The sequence below is a fragment of the Budorcas taxicolor genome, chromosome 10 (genome assembly GCF_023091745.1).
Source record: "Budorcas taxicolor isolate Tak-1 chromosome 10, Takin1.1, whole genome shotgun sequence".
In the NCBI taxonomy this organism is placed as follows: Eukaryota; Metazoa; Chordata; class Mammalia; order Artiodactyla; family Bovidae; genus Budorcas; species Budorcas taxicolor.
Window position 1 is genome coordinate 42,491,135 of NC_068919.1, and position 17,983 is coordinate 42,509,117.

Sequence of the window (17,983 nt, forward strand, 5' to 3'; positions counted from 1 at the left end):
TGTTCATGGGCTGGAAGGCTTAATACTTTTGAGGGCAGTATGCCCTAATTTGTTCTACAGACTGCAAAACCCCAGCATGCTTTTTAATAGAAACTGACATGCTGATTAAAAAATTTATATGGACAGTCAGGGACCCCAGAATACTAAAAAAAATATCTTGAGAAAGAACATAGTTGGAAGACTCACACTTCCTAATTTCAAAACTAAAGTAATGAAGACAGTGTGCTATTGGCATTGAGAGACACACAGATCAATGGAATAGAACTGAAAATTCAGGGGAAAGTTAAACCTCCTCGGACATCTGTGGTCAATTTTTGACAAGGGTGTCAAGACCATTCAATGGTAAAATCATAGTCTTTTCAACAAACGATATTGGAACAACCAGTTATTCACATGCTATGGAACGAAGCTGGACCCCCATCCCACACCATATATAAAAAGTAACTCAAAATGGGTCAAAGCACAAATGTATGAGCTAAAAACTATAAAACCCTTAAATGAAAACATAGGTTACCCTGGATTAGGCAATAGTTTCTTAGCTATTGCACCACAAGCATTTCCACTTCAAGGTGTGAGCCTACGAGAACATTATGTCCCAACAAGAATTTGTATATGAATGTTGACAGTAGCATTACTCATTATAGCCAAAGAGTAGAACAAATCAAATGTCCATCAGTTAATGAACTGATAAACAGATATATTCATAAAATGGAATGTGACTCAGCAATCAACTGAAATAAAGTACTGATACATACTACAACATGGACGATCTTTGAATACATTATGCTAAATAAAAGAAGTTAGTCACAAAGAATCACATATTAAAATATTCTATTCATATGATGTGAAATATCTAGAGTACATAAAACCAGAGGCAGAAAGTAGCTGTGTGGTTGCTTAAACCTGGGGAAACTGGTGGTTGGGTAGAAATGGGGAGTGACTGCTAATGAATATGGGTTTCTGTTTAGGTGATGAATATGTTCTAAATTTGATTTGGTTGCACAACTCTATGAACATACTAAAAACTGTTGAATTGCACTCTTTAAGTAGGTGTCCTGTACGGTATATGAGTTATATACCAATAATGATGTTACAAAAAAAAATAAAGAAACTCTACAGACTCCAGGAAAAAAAAGATGATGACATATATCCAAGCTGTGATAACAGAGTTGAGATCAATTTAGGAGTTAGCATGCACAGGACTTGAGGACTTAGTTGATTAGTTAGGAGGGTTAATCTGATTTTAGTGACTCAAATTTGATAATATTTCCCTGAGGGCTTTCATGGTAAGATGAAGCAAAGAAGGTAGATCATCAATGGCTCCTCCCCCTAAACCTAATGAAACAGAACAATGAAAAACTAGTTGGCAGAGATAGTTATTCAGTTATATTGTGATAATAAAGTTACACCAGTTGCTAAAATACTGAAATACTTCCATGATGGTTGGTGAATAGCTGCTACCTGGAGCCACCTACTTCCTCCCTCCACACCTCAGCTCCTATGAAATATGAACTCATTAGTGTGTGATTTTTAAAGAGTAGTTCATGTGCATAGAAAGTTCTGAAATTATACAAAAGAAAATGTTAACAGCAATTGCTTAAGAGGTACAGAATCTGGCAGGAGATCTAAACAGAATCTAGAATTTCTTTTCACTTTCCAACCTTTTGTACTTTGCACTTTTTAGTCATAAGTCTGCATTTCTTTTGTAATATAAATGAAATATTAAAATAAAATTGTCATAATAAATTTTCATGAATGATTTAGTGTAAAAAGAATATTCATGAACATAATTCATTTTATCATCTTACCAACTCCATGAGGTATAAATGGCAGGTATTGCTCCATATTACATATAAGAATATATTTATGTACTTTTTACTAATGCAGCCCATACATTACAGTAAAAGCACAGCATATCTATAATTACAATTTGCCTCATTAATTCATTCATTCAACAAATACTTATTGGACATTTATTATGTGTCAGGTTCTAATGTGGCTTGGCATTAAACCTTGTAGATTACAGTAATGAACAAAACAGAAGTTTCACATCTTATTGGGTGAGAAAAGAAACTAGAGAATAAACACAGATGCAAATCAGTTTAATACTACCTAGAGAATGAGCATGGACAAATATGATGGATAATGTGATTCACAGGGTGATCAGTTAGAAATCTATTATTGAGGCAAGAGATGATAGAAACTTGAACCAGGCTGCGGAGATGTAAAGTAGAGAAGGTAGAGTTTATCAGACTTGTGAAATATGTGAATATGTGAAAAGAGAGAACAATAATAAAGAATTAAAATGTAAATTTTTGTCTTGCACAACCAGGTGGCCCTTGGGGCTCTTAACTGAAATGTAAAACTAGGAGGAGAATCTAGAATTTTACTTTGTGAAACTGTTATATTTAAGCTACATATTAGATATCCAAAAGATGTCCAGCAAAGAACTGAATACAGTTGAAAAAGAAATGTCTCAAAATGGAGTTATTTGTCCCCCATGACAGCAAACCAGACTTAAAGAGGCAATCTCATGATAAAAACCTTGCCAGTTCTTTTCCCCTCAAAAAGACCTGAAAAATAATACTTTCTTTGCTTTTGCTAATAACTCCCTCCTCTCACCCTTCTTCCTACGAAAGCCTTCCATTTTGTACAACCTGAAGGAGAGCTCTTCTAGCTGCTGGATGGGATGCTGTCTGATTCAAAAAATCACCTAATAAAGACAGGTGGATCTTTAAATTTATTTGGTTGAATTTTGTCTTTTAACAATATACATGTCTGAAGTTCCAAGAAAGGTGAGAGCTGCAACGACAGACATATTGTTGGCTTTTAAAGCCAGAATTAAGGTTATCTGGAAGAGTGTGTGGATATAAAAGAGAGGGGGCCCATACAGCATCCCAGAGCAAGCCAATGTCTGGAAGTCAAGTACAGGACCGCCAAGAAGTTTCAGAAGCACCTATGAGAAAAAGAGGGGGTAAGAAAAAAAAGCAAATGAGGCACCACATTGCACCTTTCAAGAAAAGTATGTAACAGAATGCTGCTGGCAGTCAAGAAAATTACCAGTGTCCTACCAAGGGCCTTGCACCGAAGGGGTGGGGAAATTAGCCAAATGAATTGAGTTTAGGAGAGAATGTGAGGCCAGGAGATGTAACGGTAATTATTCAATTATTGTCATTTGACTGATTAATACTTTCTAAAGACAGCGCTTATTTTGATTTGCATTTGTATTTACAAGTGCTTGGGAAAAAAATCTTAAGTATCTGTTACAAACCTATGTATCTTGTCCCATTTTGAATTTCTGATCTAGTTATTTCTGTAACTAATGATTTACAAAAAACAGGGATAACACGCATCCTAAAGTGCATACAAGTGGATGAAACATGTACAGGTCGATGGTTTTTAACATGTGTAAACCCGTGTTACTTCTTTTCAGACCAAGATATACAATATAAAGGGAACCCATGAAGTCTCCCTTATGCCCCTCCAGGCTCTCTAATCCTCCAGAAGTAAACCGATATTCTGACTCTTATAAACATCCATTAGCTTTCTTACGAAAATTTTCAAATGAAACAAAAGAAAACTCTGATGAGCATTTAATTGGAAACTGCTTTAGTGTAAACTTACCAACTGTATTCAGTAAGTATAAATGTCAAACATTTGGCGCCAAAATTCTGATGCAAATTTTTAAGCCTTTCCTCTCCAAAGTCCCGCCCCATTTTGTTCACCACGCCCTCGGTTCATTTTTCTTGCAAAACGGCTCTGGGGCATAGCAGAAAGAAGGAAGAGAAGCGTCTCTGTCATGCGCACTAGGGGCGCTCCCTTTTTCTTTCCTCAACCAATCCACTAGGACCCGGCTTCGTCGTGCGCATTGCGCGTCCTCAAGGCGCGCGCGCGCGAGCCCTGCCGCGCTCATGCGCACAAACCGATCAGCGGGCGCGGGCGGAAGTGAGGAGCTGCTGCGCGGAGGTGGGGGCCGCCTCGCTTGTTGTGGGTGGGCGAAACGGCCGACATGGCGCCCTCCGGGAGTCTCCGGATCCCGGTGGCAGTACTACTGCTGTTGCTTTGGGGAGCTCCCTGGGCCCACGGGAGGCGGAGCGACGTGCGCATCATCACGGACGAGAACTGGAGAGAGTTGCTGGAAGGAGAGTGGATGATAGAATTGTGAGTGCAGGGCTGTGGTCTCGGGGCCCCTCGGTGGGCTGGGGTCCTAGAACCAAGGTTGGACCCCCCAGTTATCATCTTCATTCCTCGCATGCGGATCCCAGGCTGCCCGGGACTGCGACTCTGGGCTGTGGGGCCGGAGCCCCCCGACTCCTCGAGATTTCCTGACTGCTGTTGGGATCCTCCACTGTCTTGGTCTCACCCTCTCCTCGTTTCTTACCGGGGGAATGCTCTTAAATTTCCCCTAAAGTGTGCGTCTTAGTGTGGTTGCTAGGGCTGAGGTTCGCCTGTGAGGTTACGTTCAGCTTTGAATTCTCTCATCTTTTCTTCCTGGCCTTGGGGTTGGGGGAGGTGGGTCTCTCTACTTCCTATATAATTATTTATTTGAGAATGAGTCTTCAGAGACTCACAGACTTATTTCACCAAACTCTACAAAAGAGGGAATGGAAGTCTCTCTTTTTCTCAAATTACCCTTAAAAAGTAGTCCACTTAGAATGTTACAGTTGGAAACTTTTATTTTAAATTTTATTTTATGAATTAGGCATATTTTAAATGCCGAATAAGTTCAACTTGGGTTATTTTTATTTAAAAAATCCTCGTTTCCTTTATCATTGTTTTTTTTTGTTGTTGTTGTTTTTTTTGCTCTTCTCTGCCAACATCTTATCCTTGGGTGTGTGTTTTTGCAACGTACTGAATGTTATGGGTTGTTAATCTTATGTTTCCTAAGTGTTATTACATTAAACATGCTGTTCGAATAAAGTCATGTCTGTGCCAATTCTGTTATAATAATGTCCCTTTTGTATCGGTAGATAATAAACTGTTTGCCTTTGTTTTTGTCGCTAAATTGGTGGTGGCAGTATTACTGATACCAGTGGTATTAGTAATATTAGTAGAAAACACCCATTTTGATTGTTAACTGGTGATGGACAGGGAAGCGTGGCCTGCTGCAGTCCATGGGGCCGCAAAGAGTGGGACATGACGGAGCCACTGAACCAAACTGAAACACATCTAAGCACTTTACATACATTATCATATTAAATTCTTTACAAATTCTGTAAGATAGGTCTTATTTCCTGGATTTTACAGATGAGAGACAGAGCTTTAATTAATATGTTCAGGTATTGCCATAGTGGCTCTCTTTTTGTTTCCAGAAACTACCGCAGTGTAGATATGCAAAGGTTATTAGAACAACCCCATTCCTTAACAAGATTCAGGTGGGTGTTTTCCTGTATGGTTGGGTTGCCAGTGAAGGAGGAAGGTGGAGGTGGACAGCCCCAAGGAAGAACCCAGAAGGCCAGATCAATAACTCCAGTCATAAAATCAAACAAGGCATAGAACATTAGGGGAAATGTTTATATAGTATGCATATAGTTTGTAACTCAACGAAACAATTTTCAGAAACTGTTGAAGATGCAGGAGTGAGGAAATACAACCAGGGACAGCATTTGGTTTTCATTGTCCTCAGTAACTTGTTTTAGATTGTGCCCATAAAATACTCAGCAATTTCATAAATAATGTGTTGAGCAATCGTGATTATGAATTCATATGTAAATTACTATCCCATATTACTCAAGGAGATTTTTTAAATCAACTTAGTTGATCAAACTCTATCAATATAGCAGTCAAAAGTGAAGTATTAGGGGATTTGAGTTAGAGCATCTGCAGAGAAGGTGATGGCACCCCACTCCAGTACTTTTGCCTGGAAAATCCCAAGGACGGAGGAGCCTGGTAGTGTGCAGTCCATGGGGTCGCGAAGAGTTGGGACACGACTGAGTGACTTCACTTTTACTTTTCACTTTAATGCATTGGAGAAGGAAATGGCAACCCACTCCAGTGTTCTTGCCTGGAGAATCCCAGGGATGGTGGAGCCTGGTGGGCTGCGGTCTACGGGGTCACACAGAATCGGACACGACTGAAGTGACTTAGCAGCAGCAGCAGCAGTATGAAATTAAGAATACATATACCATAGTATTTTTTCCCTTAGCTTACTGAATATGAAGTTAAACCTTATAAAAAGCACCTAAGAAACAAAAGGAACTTGAAAAAGGGTCTAGTATTTCTAATAATAGGCTGCTTCTATTACAAGTTAGTTATCTACGTTAAACTTATTTTAATCAGGAATTATGTTACAGAGATACTTTGATTGCAATTCAAGTTATTGTTGTGGACTTTGGCTTTTGTGTGTGGTACTAGTCTCTTTCCACAATGCCGTATACTTTTAGAAGTTTTATTTTCATAAAATAAGTCAAGAAAAGAGAAAGTGAAGTACAGAAACTGTATTATGTTTAACAGGTATAGGTTTTATTCTAAGTGGTTCCATTAAAAAAAAAAACGGTAGATTATGAGATAATATACAATATGAGAAAAGTTGAAAGATTCATGGCCTTTCAAGGGAATACCAGAAGAGTAATTAAAATGCTTAGTATGCTTGGCCACAGATTTGAAAACCCAAGGTTGACCAAGGTCTGGCCAAAGAATTTCATTTGGCCTGCCTAGTGTTTGTGTCTGGGTTAAGTTTTGGGGTAGCATTTTTACATAAAAATGAGGATTTTCAGCTTCTTTTAAATTAGAATAGCCTGCAGTCCTGGGCTGGCTTCCCTGGGGCCAGCTGTTGCCCTGACAGTCAAGCTGGGTAGTGTTTCCCTCTTTAAAATGAGGCACATGTTTCCTATCCACCACAGCCCTGGTTGCTTCCTTTTTTTCATACTAGCACTTTGCATTTGTGACTCTTGCACATAAAATCATTAAAACTGATGAACCCCAAATTCGGCTTTGAGCTTTCTGGCCCCATTATATAGAGAAATCCAAAGGTTTTTAAAGAGCTGTTTTGCACATTAAAAAGTCCCCTTGTGTCTTAAGAACTTATTCTCAGAATTACTTTTCTGTAATTAGCATTATCAGTTCATAGTTCTTGATTTCCAGAGTGTTAGATTCATACTTAAAACCTTTTCCTCTTCACAAAGTTAAACCACTTTGCTATCTTGTTTTTAAAAGATGTTCTTTACAAATAATACACTTTAGAATTTTTATCCCCAAATGCTCATATTAGAGTGTTTTAACTTTTCTTTTTAAACTGTATTTCTTAGTTATGCTCCATGGTGTCCTGCTTGTCAGAATCTTCAACCAGAATGGGAAAGTTTTGCTGAATGGGGAGAAGATCTTGAGGTTAATGTTGCAAAAGTTGATGTCACAGAGCAGCCAGGTACTGTAAGTCTCTGGTTCATTTTGTTTCTTTGCAGGTTGGGATGTGTGTTGACCCTGTTTTCCACATTACATGGTCTTAATTCTGCCTTTGACTGGGTTTTATGAACAGCTGGTTAAGCTGATTTACCCACCTCCTTAATGAGGGTTCAGTGTGAAGTGTGTTCCCTGGTTGTGTACGGCAGCTTAATTCTTTTCTGTATTTCTGTAAGGGAACTTGGAGGCATCTCCCTTCGCTCACTCTTCCCCACGTAACTTCCTCTGATCTTTTTTCCTTAGCATCCCAGGCCCCAGACAAGTACGTAAGACATCTGTGAGAAGCCCTAGAACCTTTTGGCTCTACATCTGTACCAAGCTTAGAATAAAGAGCATGTGGTTGAAGTTCTTTGTAGAGTCCTGGTCACGTTCCCCGACAAATTATCTAAGTCTCTGCAGTTGGGTTCCAAATTTAATCTGTTAATAATGATTTGAGGATATGGGCTCTTAATTACAAAGCCCTTATGGTTGTGGCCTCCTGACTTGGCTCCCTGGACAGTTGTCAAGCCCTGCCCTTACATGATGCTTCTTACCTGTTCTTGAACACGGTAAACTTGGATTCTTGGCTCTGCCCCTATCCCAAATGGGAATAATCTCTAGTATTTGGTGAAGACTCACTACTCTTATAGGTACTGCTCCAAGTGTTTTGCATTTATTTTGTAGCCCTTACACAACCTTGTGGGATAGATAATATCCCAGTTTTACAGATGTGAAAGCTGAGCCACAGATTGATCCTTCATCATTTTCATGTTTAACACATGGTTAATGTTAGCTGATATTGTTACTGCCCACCTTTTGAAAGAGTCAGTTTTTAACAATACTTTAGAAACTCTGTGCTTGTTTTTTGATTATCAAATGCAGTTTCATTTGGTTTTAGACATAAGACTACAGTTACATTGTGCTGCCCCATGACTCATTGCTAGTAATCTTACAGTAGTATAATTGACCAAATGTTTATATGTATATATGTTCACAAATGTCTTCAATATTCAGATTTTATGTACTTTTAAATTAAGATAATATATAGTATTTTTTTAAGTTGCTTTAAGTATGTAAATGAAATTTCTTTCATTGTTTATGTTGTACAGCTAAACTATTTTTAGGTCTAATTTCATATTCTTTGCCTGTTAGTATTTAAAATAATCGCGTCAACTTTTAAGTAGTAAAAGATTGGCTTATGTAAAACTTGTATGTTCTTTCTTGTATTTAGTTCTAATCTTTCTCATTTGTAGGACTAAGTGGACGATTTATCATAACTGCTCTTCCTACTATTTATCAGTAAGTATTTGAAGATTCTGTAGTTATGAGGGATGCATCATAACATAATCAGAATAGTAGCCTCCAGCCTTGATCATGTGTAAAGAGCATTATATTCAGTAAGTTTATTAGAAGGTTTGTTTTGCTTAGTGCTATCTTAGGTGCCTTTAGTTGGATGAATGAGGTATGAAATAATCCGTGATCTCATTTCTAATTGTCTTAGAAAATGACGTGCACAAGAAATAGTGGCATAAGTGATTATGAGCTCAGAGTTTTGGTTAAGTACTATAGGAAATTTGCTAAGGGGGAAAATCAGTGCACTGGACTGGTTCTTGGAGAATATGGAGATTAAACTCAACCTTGGAAGTAGAATTTTTAAGAGTGCAGAGTTAAGTGTTCCATCTGAAGATTGTCTCATAAACAGTCATAAATAGGAGCATGGACTGTCTACACATTAGCTCAGAAAGTGCTCTAGCTCAGCCTTGGGAACAGTGGTGGGTGAAACAGTTAAGTTAGAATAAATACCATTATGTAGTCTTCAGTGTAGGCTCTTTAGTTTGTCTTTATCTTCTAAATTAGCCATAAGAAATCTTAAATCTCTGTATCTGCCCTGAACCTTAAGTCAACCTTAAGTTGACTGCCAGGAGGCACTTGTCTCCTGAAACAAGAAGTCAGTGATTCTCTTATGTATCTTGATTTTCCTGTCTTTTTTTTCATATTCATAACTGTTTCCCCTTTTTATTTCCCCTTTGTATCTGTTTAAATACCTGTTCTCTATAAGTGCTTCTCATCCTTTTCATGCAGTCCTTTTCTCCACATGCCCCTTATTAGTCTCCCAGCTTTCTCAACACTCCCTGAAATTTTCTAGAATTTCCTGCCCTTTTCTTTTAATCATATTATTTATCATGCCCATTCCGCTAAGTTTTGCCTGTTGAAATCGTACTTATCCTTCAAAAATGTAGGATGCCTGTTTCTCCAAAAATCTTTGGTTTTTTGAGTGGGAGCTAACTTGTAATTTTTTGGATGGATAAAGGGTCCTGTAATCTTACTATAAGTAGTGGGGAGTTTTTGCCCGTAAGTGATCAAAATAGAAGTGTTAAGTAAGCAGGCCTAGACTGGCGATTGGAAATGATGAAGATACAGGAACAGGGAGAGCACTTAGGATCCTATGGCAGAGCTCCATACGTTGGAAAGGAGGAGGAGGAGGTGGGTGTTGGGAAGAACGCAAAGCAGACTGTAAAACAGAATCACTGCACTGCATCAGATGCCTCCAGTGACTTAAAGCTTGATGGCTGAGGCGATGTGCTTATGATTGAAAAGACCAGAAAAATGCCTCAAATTGTTCACCTCTAGTTCAGTAGTAGCTAATAAATAATAAATGTTAGATTTCGTGAAGTCATCTTTTTAATGTGTGTATTGTGGCTTAAAAGTAATTTTCCGAGCTGTATCTACATACCGAATTTCTTTTTCTCAGTTTTTTACTGAGATATAATTGACATGTAGGGTTTTCTCTGGTGGCTCAGTGGTAGAGAATCTGCCTGCCAATAGAGGAGATGAGGGTTTGTTCCCTGGTTTGGGAAGATCCCCTGGAGGAGGAAATGGCAATCCACTCCAGTGTTCTTGCCTGGGAAATCCCATGGATGAAGGAGCCTGGCGGGCTGCAGTCCATGGGGTTGCAAAAGTTGGATACAACCTAGTGACTAAACAACAACAAATTGACATATAACTATTAATACTTATTCTATAGTTTTATTATTTGGAAGAGTGTAATAAAGTCTGAAAGCTTATGACTGTTCAAAAATAAAGCCTCAGTGGTTAATGAAATATGGGGCTAAGATGTTAAGGGTAGGTAATTAGTGTAATTTGCTAGTTGTGTATTGCTCATTGCTGGTTTTGAGTACAGGATTGATTGTAAGATGAGATTATAGAAATAGCAAAACAGGGTTTATTTATTCAGTGCTAATATTTGCTTCTGATCTTCATTAGTTGTAAAGATGGTGAATTTAGGCGCTATCAGGGTCCAAGAACTAAGAAGGACTTCATAAACTTTATAAGTGACAAAGAGTGGAAAAGCATTGAACCCGTTTCATCATGGTTTGGTCCAGGTTCTATTTTGTAAGTATAAAGGGTTTTTCTCTTATTTATTTCAGAATTAATTGGATCATGTATTTCATGTAAATAAGCATTTATATTTCATTTTAATTCTAGGACTGTTAAAATATGTTCAGATTTACTCTGTGATATTTTTAGTTTAGACTTTTATCTTCCAAACAATAGTGTGGTCCTTTTTTAAGGTAGAGAGAGGCATTCTATAGAGTTAAGCTGAAAGTCTTGTTAGAATATTTTGGCTCTGTGAATATGGTCATTTGTATCATCAAAATAATTCCTCTAGAAGTGATATAATGGGTAAAGCTATCATTGGAGCTTAATATTTGAATGAGAAGCGTCAGCCATATACTTAGTTGTGCTGCTTTTAGATTTTACTTGTTTTAATGTGATTGAATTATTCCACCTGTCTGATAACTTCTTTTGTGAATAGTATGGATGAGCAATGTCTATGGGGCAGTGAGGATTGGGCGTAGCAAGAAGGTTTTTTGTTACTTTCTTGGGGAGCAGAGCCTCACAAGTCATTTGAGAGACCTCTGGGAATATTGAGTTTTTCTGAGGCTATCATGAACTCATCCTAGTCCAGCTAAGTTATTTCTTCCTGTCCTCTTACCAGTTGTGTCTTTGGAGGATGGAGAATTGGAAATACTAGTATATAAGAGAATGCTCTGGATTCTGGGAGTGCAGGAAAGTTTATCCCTAAACAGTGTTTTAAAATAGAAGTTTATCTGTAGGACCTTTTCCTTATACCTCTGAATTGAACTGTTAGAATTCCCCCACTGAACCACCATGCCCACTAAACCCAAGTAAGGTACCTAATGTTCCTGATAAAATCTAATTAGCACAGGCTGCAGTGAGTCTGCAGGGTGATTTATGTTTTGGTTCCTTGTTCCTATTCCCATTTTGTGTTTTAAACCACAGAAGCAACATGATTAAAGTACATTTCTCTGTTGGAGTGAAAAAGTAACTGATTCTGTTTGAAATCTCATGTCAGTAAATGATTCTTGCTCTTTCTGATGGAAGAGTGGGGGTTGCTTGGAAGTCTCTGTTGACTCCTCAGGGCAGCAGTTCATACCTTTCTTGTTAGATGAATAAAGGGTACTCCTAGGGTCGGCTTGGCAGGGGCACATCCCCCCTGCCCCACCCCAAGACTGGTGATTGGATTAGGCCGTTCTAAGTACAGGTGCTCTGGCTTATGTGTGAATTAGTATGTGTTGGTGGGTGCCGCTTATGCTAGAGAGAACCCACAAACCTAATTTTTGGAGCATACCTTTTTTCTGACTGCCTGTTTAATTGAGTTTAATTATGTGAAAATAGTTATTTTTACTTCTGTGGTGTCTTATTTCTTAGGTAATTATTTTGTTGTTATTACACTGTATCAAACTAATACTATTGTAAGTTCTATTTAATTTTAATATGAAAGGAGGGTAATTCTTAGGTGAGAAAGATCGACTCAGCAAGTGCTCCCAGTCTTCCTTCAGGCTCCCTTCCTTATGTGTTCTTTGGAGGATTTTAAGGGTGAATGAAGAGTTTCCATTTGCTTATAGTGTGTCTAACATCAAACTAGCTGGTTCCATAGAGGTCAACCCATGTTCACAGTACATTGGAGAAACCATCAAGTGAAAGGTTAAAGGCAAAACAACAGGAGAAAAGGAAAAAAGATCAAGTGTTTTGTTTGAGGATATTATGTAGTGGCAAAAATTCTGAAACTGTTAATTTTTGCTAATAAGCCTTCTTATGGGCCTGAAATCAGTGATGTATCACTAATCTTGAGTAATATCACCAATTAAATCTGTTGTGTTGGAAATTATAGAGTAAAAAATAGAAAATATAGATAATATACACGTCTTCTGCGTCAGAGCTGCGTATATGAGTAGGTTTTTTCTTTTTATTTTAGGATGAGTAGTATGTCAGCACTCTTTCAGCTCTCTATGTGGATCAGGGTAAGGGCTCAGATTTACTTCTGTTTTAAACATTTTGACACTCACTTTTTAAAGAAATGGCTATGACTTTTATTTTTTTTCTTTTGATTTTAGACTTGCCATAACTATTTTATTGAAGACCTTGGATTACCGATTTGGGGATCATATACAGTGTTTGCTGTAGCAACTCTGCTTTCAGGACTGTTATTAGGACTTGTAAGTTCTTCATGTTTGGAGTACTAGGAAGAAAAATATTTTAGAGTTTTGCAATTTAATATAGTTACTCTAGCTTTTTATTATACATTCAGATTCTTATGTTTATTTTTGCAGTTCATGATATTTGTGGCAGATTGCCTGTGTCCTTCAAAAAGGCGCAGACCCCAGCCATACCCCACCAGTAAGTATATTTTTAATTTTTTTTGTTTACTGTAATCCCATTCATTTCTGTAATAAACACTCACACGCATAACAGGTTGCCTTTCTAGCTAGGGTTTCTAAATTTGGAGTAGTGGCAGAAGAGAGAGATATTTCATGTAAGAATGACATGATAGCCCAGTGCATTTAGGAACATAATAGTCATTATTTTGGCTTTTATATTGTGGAGAATTTTAACACTGCATGTACCTTAACAGATATTTGATAACCATTGACCTGATGTCAATTTGTTTGAAAATTCCATAATATTCGGGGATCCATTTGAATATATTTGGGTCAAAAAAAGTTGAATATATTCCAGTCTTGAAGTCATCTCATTGGTATAGTGACCACATTTGAGGCTTTTTCTTTGTATGTTGGTCAAGTCTAAGTTTTTCTTTTAGGATATTGGGGAAAGCAATTCCTGTCATTGCTTTAGGAGTCTCATTGAAAAGTGAAAGTGAAGTCAGTCAGTTGTGTCTGACTCTTTGCGACCCTGTGAACTATAGCCTACCAGGCTCCTCTGTCCATGGGATTTTTGAGGCAGTAGTACTGGAGTGGATTGCCATTTCCTTCTCCAGGGATCTTCCCAACCCAGGGATTGAACCCGGGTCTCCCACAATGTAGACAGGTGCTTTACCATCTGAACCACCAGGGAAGTCCCATTAGCTGTGTGTTTTACTACAAGATGGGAATTAGAATATTCACTGCTATTTGTCTTAATATAATTTTATGTACCTATCATTTATTTCTAATTTTGAAAATTATGCTGTTATGAAGGCCTTTATTTGTAAAGAGCTTTCACTTTCTGTCATCCCATTTGCTTTTCATCAGCTCTTCAAAGTAGGCTGCATAAGTGATACTCTTCCCATTTTGTGATTCCCATTTAGTGTGAGTAAACTAAAGCTCCGAGAGATGAACTGTGTTTCCAGGTTCACGTGGAAATGAGAGCTGAGAGTAGAACCTAAGTTGAACTCTTAGCCTGACATTTCTATTCTCCTGCCTTCGTGGCTTAGGACTTACTGAGGTCAAAACTTCTGAAATGAAATAGAGCAAGTGCAAAGTCATAGAGAACTGAGCAATTTAGAAACATTTCAGTGAAGATGGCAGTTAAGTATTCATTGTTGAAGAACTGATAGGGTTTTTAAAAAATTTCTTAGATAGTTGCATCGATATCAAAAGTTGCATGCATGGAGGGAAGGGAATAATTTTATTCACCAAGGGCCACTGATCTGTAGGAAAAGTATAGTAAGCGCAGATTATTTATTGGACAGTTGAGTCGGTAAATGTACGTTTTATTTATATTTTTTGCTTAGAAAATCTTAAACTTAACAACAGATTTGTCTTAGGTAATCTGTTACACTGCTGATGTTAATCCATACTTTAATGTGATATTGCCCCTTCTATACCAGGCTTCTGGATTTGAGTTGTTTTCCATTTTGTGTTTTTGGCTTAGATTTTAAGTTGCTGGGAAAAGAGCCAACTAAGTCTAATTTTAAGTGAAATAGGAATTTATTTGTTCATGTAGTGAGGAATCCAGAGGACAGAGTTGACTAAATCCTAGGGCTCAAATGTTTCTGAATTGCTCAGTTCCCTATGACTTTGTGCTGGTTCCATTTGGGGCTCTTTTTAGTCCAAGCATAGAATAACTACAGAAAGCTATAACTCATAATTCCAGAGTAAGAAGGAAATATACTTCTCCCTATACTCATCTATCTTTTGAAAAAGTTCTGGTGTACTCTGCTTGCGTAGAGGGCTCACTTTTTTTTTTTAACTGTAAATCAGAATTTCTCAGCATTGGCTCTGTTGGTCTTTTGAGCTGGGTAATTCTTACTTGTGACAAGCTGTCTTTTGTACATTATTGAATCTTTAGCATCATCCCCCTGGTTGCCAGCAGCACTGCCCCTCTCAGTTGTAGCAATCAGAAATATCTCCAGACATTGCCAAGTGTTCCAACAGAATCACCCCTGGTGGAGAAGCACTGCTCTCAACGTTGTTATACTCAACTGCAGCTGCATGGGATGGGGCATAGGGAAGGAGTTAACCCAATAGAAAGAGATATGCCAGACAGATCAAACAACAGATTGTCCACTGTATGGGAATTCCTTCCTGTGGTCTCTTCTACCTTATACCCCCTTTTCTTCCTGCTCCATTCTGCATTGCCTAGGATTAGGGATGGTCTTGGACCACTGAACAGAGAAAAGCTCGTTAGCCAGATTCTGTGTTCTGTATCTCAGTAACATGGTATGTTCTAAGTGTTCTAAGTTTAAGTTAACTTGCAGCAGTTGCTATTAACAACTGGGGTGGGGGGATATTGTGCGTGTGTACATATAAAAAAGTAATTGAGCTGTATACTTAAGATAGGTATATTATGTTGTTTGTAATTATGCCTCAGTAAAATTATATATGTGGAGAGGAGGAGGCACATTTATGAATCCACTTAATAAAAATCATGTCTAGGAAAATAGCTTTCATCTGATTCTTGTTTGCCTGGGAGCTGAAACAAGGGTACTACTGAAGTTTGTCTTATTATCTTTATTAGCTAGAAGATTTAATGGTAAATTAATATAGTTTTATTTAATGCAGTCTATTTTCTTATAGGCATCCATATTCACAGCATTAATTCTGATTCATTAATTTCAGTTCAGTTTATGAATAGGTGGGTAATAAGAATGAATTTGGTAAGTAAAATGGACCTTCCAAACCAGTTATTTTTATAGGGTCATTTGTTCTTAAATACAGCTTTTTCCTTTTGGAAATCCAAACATGATTGATAAATCATTGCCAAAGCAGTTTATGGGCATATGAATTGTGTCTTGATTGTACTCTAACACAACTCTAATACATCAACAACAAAACACTTCTGGTTTTTATCTTTAAGGAAAATTACTACCAGAATCTTCCCAACCTTTGAAAAAAGTGGAGGAAGAACAAGAGGCTGATGTAGAAGATGTTTCAGAAGAGGAATCTGAAAGCAAAGAAGGGACAAACAAAGACTTTGCACAGAATGCTGTAAGACAGCGTTCTGTGGGTCCTTCACTGGCCACAGATAAATCCTAGTTAATTTTTACAAATATTTTCATATGATTTTGGCAGAAACAGAAGATCGAGCATTTGTTTTGGTTTGATGTGAACTGTGACTTGCTTGTACATTGCAAGGTTCAGCCTGGATTGTCATTAGGTTGAACAGCCTACCTTCGGAAAATAAAAGTAGCACTGGAAAAAAGAGGATTTGAAAACACTATGGTGGTTCAAGCAGTTCTTTCATTTTTGGAAAATCTGGTGCCAAGCAATAAGATTTCTGTATGTTTGTTTCATAATAACTTTCAAGTCTGAGTTGAAAAATTACATTTCCCAAGTATTGCATTATTGAGGTATTTAAGGAGATTACTTTAGAGAAGAAGATTTCTCATTTGATATAATTTTTGTCAGTTTCACTGTGTGAAGAGAACATATTTCCCATTAATGGGAACTTTGCCCATTGTCTCAAGAAATGTGTATTTCAGTAACAACTCTGAAACCCTTTATCTCCTTTAAAGTTAAAGTCCAAAATTTATTCATGGTTTTAGATTATGCAACTAATAAAAGCTGCCTTACTTGAATTACAGTTTTCTACCCATGATAGTACAGGATATGTTTAGAAAGTTTATAAAGGTTGGTTGCCTTTTTTGTTCTCCTGTGTTTAGCGTATGATTTGTATTTTTCTCACCACCGTGATCTCACCATGATTTTTATTTTCCAAATTGGACAATTTCCTGGAAATGTCTTTCATGTTTTAATACATTGTTTCAAACTGAAGTTTACTGAAGAATACTTAAAGTGAAGAGCCATTTGATAACTTAAAATTTTGGCTACTTGTTTCAGATTTTACATCATTTTTGTTGAATCTATACTTGAACTTCTTTTTTTTGGATGTGAAGGTGAACATTCCTGATTTTTATTTGAGTTTGTGGAAAAGCCTTGGTATTTTATGTTTTGAAAATTCACAGAAGCTTAGTATGATATAAAGTTAGTATTCTACTCAGGAAAAAGCATCTTATAGTGTGTGTTTTCAATATATATTTGTCCTCATCCAAAAAGTTCTTAGTTGATTGTACCAAGTCAACATATGTTTGATGATTTAAACTCATAAAGTTTTATGTTTTTGAAAAGACAAACTATTCTCTACTTTCTATTGTGGTATTTCTCAGATGGGTATCAGCAAGATGGGACATTTAATATATTTTTACTCTTTCAAGAGAATAGTTTTCACCTTAACAGCAAAAGAGGAAGTGGGTGGAGCCGTGGGTCAGCAGTAAAGAAATGTATTAGCTGCAGTAAAAGGAAAAACCATAGATACTCTGAATGGATCACTTCTCTGTTATGGTAATAGACAGTTTCTATAATGTCCCCTTTAAAGGCCTCTCCTTTAGAATATTAAATATTCTACCACTGAAGAGTTTGGATATGTAATAAGTTTGTGATGCTTTAGAAAAATCTAAGCACAAAATAAACTTTTCTAAGTGCTTCACTGAAGCTGAAGGCAACTGTGATTTCTAATTGATCTTAATTACTACTTAATATTTTATTTAATTGATGCTTAATATGTATTTAACAGTGTTAAGGTGAATAGCGGTGTTACTGTATACGTACTTGATCCATGTAATCAAAAGGCTAGAGTCATATATATCTCTTTGTTATCTGAGATGATCGAGAAATGCTGCTCATTAATTAAGCATTCTATTTTTCTAGTCTTACACATCATATATTTTTAAGTATTTAAGTGATTAAAAAATGTAATATGTGTAGAAAGTTACAGGTAGACTGAACATGTAAACTTGATATTTCAGAAAAGATATGTATCTTGTATTTCTTCAGGATTGTCACTGTAGATACCTGAATAGTCC

The 17,983-nt window shown here is 37.1% G+C and overlaps 1 protein-coding gene across 1 annotated transcript; it reads left to right on the forward strand.

Moving 5' to 3' along the window:
- The first annotated feature begins 3,935 nt into the window (after positions 1 to 3,935).
- Positions 3,936 to 16,814, forward strand: TMX1 (thioredoxin related transmembrane protein 1). Its single transcript, XM_052646950.1, has 8 exons — positions 3,936 to 4,161; positions 7,248 to 7,363; positions 8,631 to 8,676; positions 10,642 to 10,770; positions 12,659 to 12,704; positions 12,798 to 12,899; positions 13,014 to 13,080; positions 15,979 to 16,814. Exons 1-8 carry the CDS (start codon positions 4,010 to 4,012, stop codon positions 16,155 to 16,157), a joined length of 837 nt encoding a protein of 278 aa, XP_052502910.1. The 5' UTR covers positions 3,936 to 4,009; the 3' UTR covers positions 16,158 to 16,814.
- The last annotated feature ends 1,169 nt before the right edge of the window (positions 16,815 to 17,983 follow it).

Coding starts and splice junctions, on each gene's coding strand:
- TMX1 (XM_052646950.1), top strand. CDS start 4,010: ATGGCGCCCTCCGGGAGTCTCCGGATCCCGGTGGCAGTACTACTGCTG. Junction 4,162..7,247: donor GGAGAGTGGATGATAGAATT/GTGAGTGCAGGG, acceptor TGTATTTCTTAG/TTATGCTCCATGGTGTCCTG. Junction 12,900..13,013: donor CAGGACTGTTATTAGGACTT/GTAAGTTCTTCA, acceptor TTATTTTTGCAG/TTCATGATATTTGTGGCAGA.